Source organism: Onychostoma macrolepis, chromosome 24 (genome assembly GCF_012432095.1).
Source record: "Onychostoma macrolepis isolate SWU-2019 chromosome 24, ASM1243209v1, whole genome shotgun sequence".
NCBI lineage: Eukaryota > Metazoa > Chordata > Actinopteri > Cypriniformes > Cyprinidae > Onychostoma > Onychostoma macrolepis.
The window spans coordinates 8,983,334-8,989,557 of NC_081178.1; the positions used below are offsets into that span (position 1 = coordinate 8,983,334).

At 42.4% G+C, this 6,224-nt stretch overlaps 1 protein-coding gene across 2 annotated transcripts; it reads left to right on the forward strand.

Moving 5' to 3' along the window:
• Positions 1-433: 433 nt before the first annotated feature.
• msl2b (MSL complex subunit 2b) lies at positions 434-5,234 on the forward strand. Of its 2 annotated transcripts, none has more exons than XM_058765552.1 (2): positions 434-854; positions 2,779-5,234. In XM_058765552.1, exons 1-2 carry the CDS (start codon positions 848-850, stop codon positions 4,437-4,439), a joined length of 1,668 nt encoding a protein of 555 aa, XP_058621535.1. In that variant the 5' UTR covers positions 434-847; the 3' UTR covers positions 4,440-5,234. The 2 variants fall into 2 exon arrangements, with proteins under 2 accessions (XP_058621535.1, XP_058621534.1); XM_058765551.1 differs by having other exon boundaries at positions 435-1,673.
• The last annotated feature ends 990 nt before the right edge of the window (positions 5,235-6,224 follow it).

Consider the following 6,224-nt stretch of genomic DNA (forward strand, 5'->3'; position numbering starts at 1 on the left):
AGATAAATGAGTCTAATTTTATTGTAACACAATTGTAGGAGAAATCAGAATGCATTATAAGAATGCTATTCAGAAAGCAATTTTTCAGTTTAGCATTAATTCATGCACGCGTTAGATGGCGCTGTTGAAATGACAAATTTACTTTTTTGTGTATGATTGACAGATAGAGTAGCCTACTGTAATTAAATAGTGTCTTATATGGATAGGAAAATAATGAATCGATTTATTTATTAATCTTTCATATAATTTGACTGCTATTTTAATCACGTATGATGTTTTACTTACTGTTTGTTATGTTTATTCCTGCGTTTTTTGTGGACCACGCCCCAAAGATAAGTATACGCCACGCCCCACATCATAAAGTTTATGTAACCAAGGGAACCAGTCGCCCACACTAGTTTGCGTTCTCTTCTCGCGAGTTAAACACTACAGCCTCCCAAGCCGGGAAAAGTATCGCGAGACTATCCCGGAAGCGTCTCTCTCCATAGCCGTTCTTCCTTTGTTCTCGCGAGAGGTGGACAGCAGCGCCCCCTCCTTGTTCTAATGCGGAGAGGAAGGGAGGGGAGAAGGCTTTTCAAATACACATACATTTCAATATCGCTACTGAATATATATCCATACGTTTTTCTCCAAAGAATAATTTGTGCACATGGTGTGGATATTAAATTCGCGTATTTATCACTCGTAACACGCACGACGCACCCAAACGAAAGGAAAACGGCAGGATAAATCCTAAAAAGAAGCGAAGCGGCCTGTTTTTGTTCCTGAGGCGCAGCTCACACTGACATCAAACGGGCAGCTAACTCACGGCGCTTTGTTACACCCGAGCTGAAATTACTTCGCCAGCATGCACGGTGAATATCTGGCAGCCTAACGCACTGGAAGACTGGGTGCACAAAAAGCGGCCTGTTTTCTTTTTTTTCTTTTTTTAACAGCGGCGGCAGCGCCATGAAGAGCGGCGGACAATAACAGAGTGACGGTGCTTGTGCGCTGCCGCTATGATGATCTGAGGCTGATCACTTATATGCACGACAAGAATAATAAATAAACCCATGGAATAGCACTGCAAATAAGGACTGCGTTCATCCAGGACAAGACGAGGAGGCAATCTGTGCTCTCTGTTTGAATTTGGTGGTAATTGGAGGCCCGGTGGGGTGAAGAGCGCCACCAGTGTGTTGTTGTTGAATAAAAAAAAAAGAATGCAAGAAATTGTGCAAATGCATCGCTGAATGTGTTTTCAATCGGATCAACGTGGATGTGCTTTTATCCGATAACGACGATGATGATCTGGCCGTATTTCGTGCCGTGGAAGAGGGGCAAACGTTAAGATGGAGTGGTTTTAATGCATGCGATGTAAAGACAAGCATATCTGCTGAAATCTCCCTTGCATTTCACACTCGACGGATTTGCACGCTCAGGTTCATCGACATTGATGATACGTGGGCTGCCGGCGGGACTGAAGCCTTGTACTGTCGCTCCTTCTCTTTTTTTTCCTCCCCGAACTGGATCTGTCTAGCACGACACTGCTGAGATGAACCCGGTGAATGCGACCACTCTCTACGTGTCAGCTTGTCGGTCGGTGCTGCAGTGCGATCCCCGGGACCCCCAGGCTTTGGCGGAAATCTATAAGCTCTTGCCTTTTTTCAGACAGTCTCTCGCCTGCCTTGTGTGTGGTGAGAGCCCGTTTATTCTGCTTCATCACTGCATGCTTGCATGATCACTTCTGCTTGATCACTGCACGCTTAAAGCTGCTCTCAGAGCTCCACCGACCATGACACACCCCCATTCAGTCCACAAATTCCTGACCTACAATGACAACTGGAGCCTGGGCATTTAGACACACAGCAGTGCATACAGGCTCTGTGTTTATAGATGCATGGCGGTTGAATAGTAATAGCTTGCCTGCTAATTCAGATAAAACCAGTAGCTCGAGACAAATTGATCAGTTACCCCGATTCGCTCTTTACAGGGTTTCGGTGGAAATATTAAAAATGTTCATATAAATGTATAGTGTATATATAATCATTATAAATGTATAATACTTTTAAAAAATAATTGTACAGGCATGTAAATCCTTATTTTAAATTTAACATTTTATTTATGTATTTTTCACTGGGGTGCTATAACATTGAAATATTAAATATGTTAATATGAATAATAATAATTTAATCATTTTCCAGTAATGCAAATCATTATAATTTTATATTATATTTTTTTCTATAATTAGCTAGAAATGCACTGATTGCAAATAATAAATTGATTGTAGTCAAATTGATTGGTCAATAGGTGTGGGAACACTGTTTATAGTAATGCTTTATTTTTAATGAGTTGGCAATTCGTTGCTTATCTCCTTTTTTCTAATATAGCTGTTGATAATCTGCATATTTTCTAATCAAAACAGTAATTGCTTAATATTTATATTAAGCATTGCATGCTTACATAATGTTCATGTGTTTATAAACACAATGCATTTGCATTTGAGTTCCCTGCTAACCATATGCTGAGCATGTAATATGAGCCACATCATGCAAGATCACATGACCCTTTAACATCAGCACATATGCGGCTTTTCTTGAATGTTACAGAACCGTGTCTTGTTTAGATACAATTAAGTGCTTGTATTGTGTTGCTCATGAGCCACAAAACTGATTAGAATGATCATTTTAAAGGTACAGCATCCTATTTAGGCTGCTCTTTGCATAATTAGCATGTAGATGTGTTGTTATAATACCTATTCTGTTGTTTTGTGGTCTAAACATGGTTTCTTTCTTTATTTAGGCAATTTGCTACAAGATCCAATCGCTCCTACCAACTCATCGTGCCAGCACTATGTCTGTAAATCATGTAAAGGTAAAAAGATGATGATGAAACCCTCGTGCAGCTGGTGTAAAGACTACGAGCAGTTTGAAGAGAATAAGCAGCTGTGCATCTTGGTGGACTGCTACAGAAAGCTCTGCGAGTACATTGCAGACTCTCCTCTCGCCCAGCACATTTCAAGTACTGTGGGAGGGTCGCCAGACATCTTGGCTCTGTTGAATGAGGGCCTCTCATTGGACAACAGACAGGGGGAGGAGTCACTCTCCCTGAGCTTGACAAGCCAGTCCCCTACACCCTCGACCTCAGAAACACTCCCCGATGAGGGCCAGTCCCCATCGACAGAGATCAAGGAGCAAGACCTCAGTCCTCTAGGGGTGAACGGTCTCCAGGACTGCAATGGCTTGACCAACGTGGAGGAGTTGACCGCCAGTTTACCTTCACTAGAGGCCAGTGTTCCAGACTCGGTGGAAAGTGTGGGCGACGTAGTGAAACAGGAGAGTTTCACAAATGAGATCCCCGTGTGCGAGGCAGTGGCAGCTGCTGGCGAGGAGCTTTGTACCAGCACCATGGACATTTGTGGCTTTGGCGAGGATATTAAACATGATGGCGGGACTCTCCTCTTGAGTGTAGAGGAAGTGCTCAGGACTCTAGAACCAGACCACGTCGCCCAGGATGAGTGTCCCGCGATATTGCAGTCGACTCTCGAATCTTCGGCGAACTTGAATGGACCATTTTCATCGATCGACTCTGCTCGGCAGCTTTCCTCTCTGCCGCAAGACTCACAGGAGGTACTCTTGCCCCAGCACCCGATGTCCCAAAAGAATCCGCAACATTTGGGAATATCCTGTTCCGCAGTGACGCCCAGAATGCCACGGTCCAACCGGAAGCGCTCGCGGTCGGAAAGCGACAGCGAGAAGATTCAACCCGTGCCCATTTCTACTTTCATCCGCGGCCCCACGTTGGGTGCCTCCGCCCCTGTTCCAGTCAAATGCGAACCTAAATCTCCCGTTCAGACTATCCCCCACATGGCGGCGGTGCCCAATGGTGGTGGCCTTTCTAAGGTGGGCAAGGCATTACTGGTGCCTGCGAAAACTGTCAAAAAGACCATTGACAACCATGGACCCAAAAAGGCATACACTAAGTCAAAACAGGGCACTCCGAAGTCGAAGGAGAAGACGAAAGAACGGATTCTGACTAACGCCCTCATTCCCGGGAGCCCCACGAAAGTGGTGTACAAAAAGGCGCAGGAGAAAAAGGGCTGCAAGTGCGGCAGAGCAACTCAAAACCCAAGTGTTCTTACATGCCGTGGACAGCGATGCCCCTGTTACTCCAACCGCAAAGCCTGTCTGGACTGCATATGCAGGGGCTGCCAGAACTCCTACATGGCCAATGGCGAAAAGAAGCTGGAGGCCTTCGCGGTGCCAGAGAAGGCGCTCGAGCAGACAAGACTTACTCTAGGCATCAACGTCACCAGCATCGCAGTGCGGAACGCCACCGGTAGCGGCGCTGGTGGGATGCTTAACGTCTCCACGGCGGCCGGCTCACCTGTGGCCTCCTTCTTGGCTACGGGGCCACACGAAGACAAAGGATTCGATGAACCATTGGACATGAGGTTTGACTGAGTACCAGATGATTCTCCTTTAACATCACCCTGTATTCCAAACCGGCTTGCTTTCAGTGTAATGGCACTGTACCGAGGGGCTGATGCCAGCAGAGTCAGCGATAAGGCAGCTACTGTGATTCTGTTCCAGTTCACATTATCAATTAAACTAGTTATTGCTGAAGCTCGTGCCTTTAAATCATTTGTACTATTCATTTTGGTTTTCTTGCACACCTTTAAGAGGAGCGGTGAGGTGGAATACTGGAAGTAGAGAGTTTCTTTTGGGAAAGGTCTTCCTTTTTTTTTTTTTTTTTTTACATTCAAGTACAAGTGATCTGTAAGGCATGATCTTTGGCAAGATATACCTGACCTCGTTATTGTGGGTCACGCTATGTGCATATGTGGAAGATTTTCAGTTTGTAGGTTAGGGGATGAGACCTGTTAAATGAATGGTACCCTACAGCATCAGTAGAGACTGGTTGTATTTATAAACAGTTTTTGTACACAGACTTAAGGAATTCGATTTAAAAAGTACATTTTATGATATATTTTGTAAGTTACATTAACAACATTTGCAGTATTTATTGGGTATCACTTAACATAGATTACGGTCCACCCAGGGCATCAGCTGGATACCATTTCTACAGATGCAAGTCACACAGATGCAGTATGTACGGTTTTCTGTCTAAATTATGTTGTTGTCCTGATTGTGCTAGTTTTTGCTGTCTCAAACTGTTTTTTTTTTCCCTTGGGGCATTTAAATACCTGTAATATAAATGTAACATATTTCCACAAAAAAAGAAAAATCCTAACATGACTCTTGTCTTTCATTTCAAAAATCACTTTATCTGAAGTTGCATTGTTTTTGTTTTGTTTTTTTCTGAAGGTGATTTTATAAACCTTTTTGACATGTTTAGAAAGGTTGTTAAATTGATAAATGTATTAATTAGTGTGACTATATATATCCAAACTTGAATGTAAATGGAATAAGCTAAACACAGCTGCACAGACATGTGATGTTAAACAATGGGTTCTGCAAACAATTACAAGAGTGTATTACAATCACAAGACATTGCAATGAAACACATGTTGTCCATATGTGAGTGCATAACTTATATGGCTGTCCATGAGTGAACTATGTGTGCGATGTTGTTTTTCCTGACCAAGTTGATCAGAAGTAACATGAAGGTGGGTATAGCTTGTGGAGGTGGCATTTTTTGAGCTGTTGCTCTTCTTCGCCAGTGAAAAATCACTTTACAGGGGTTGACAGTTTATTAGCCTACAATTTTAATGAGGCATTTCATTCATATTCCAGCTCGGGGAAAAATATTGCTTAGGTAGGCACTATTGTTATGAACTCAAACCTGGGAAAATCCATATATATTATGTTTTCAATTAGTGTTGCATCTGTGTCTAAAGTAACTTTGAAAAATCTATACTGCACCTGAAACATCAGATGTTAAAAATGTAACTATTAATCAGTCATGTTCCAAAGAACACTAGATGGTTAACTAGAATGATATGTCCTTAATAGTGAAATCAAACAAATCCATGGGGTGCATCAATATTTTGGACCTCTGCCCAGTAATTGTATTTGCGAACATTTACCACAAGTGGGCAGAATACAGACAAAAAGAATTGCACTTTTGATTAAAAAAAAAACAGCATGCTATGTACCTCAACAATTTGCATATTCATAACCTCTTTGTTTATTGGAAATAGGTGTAGTAAATCAAATCAATTTTTCTACAAAAACGTTTTATTCATGTTGCTATAAGAAACAGATTTGTGACTATGTAAAATGTGC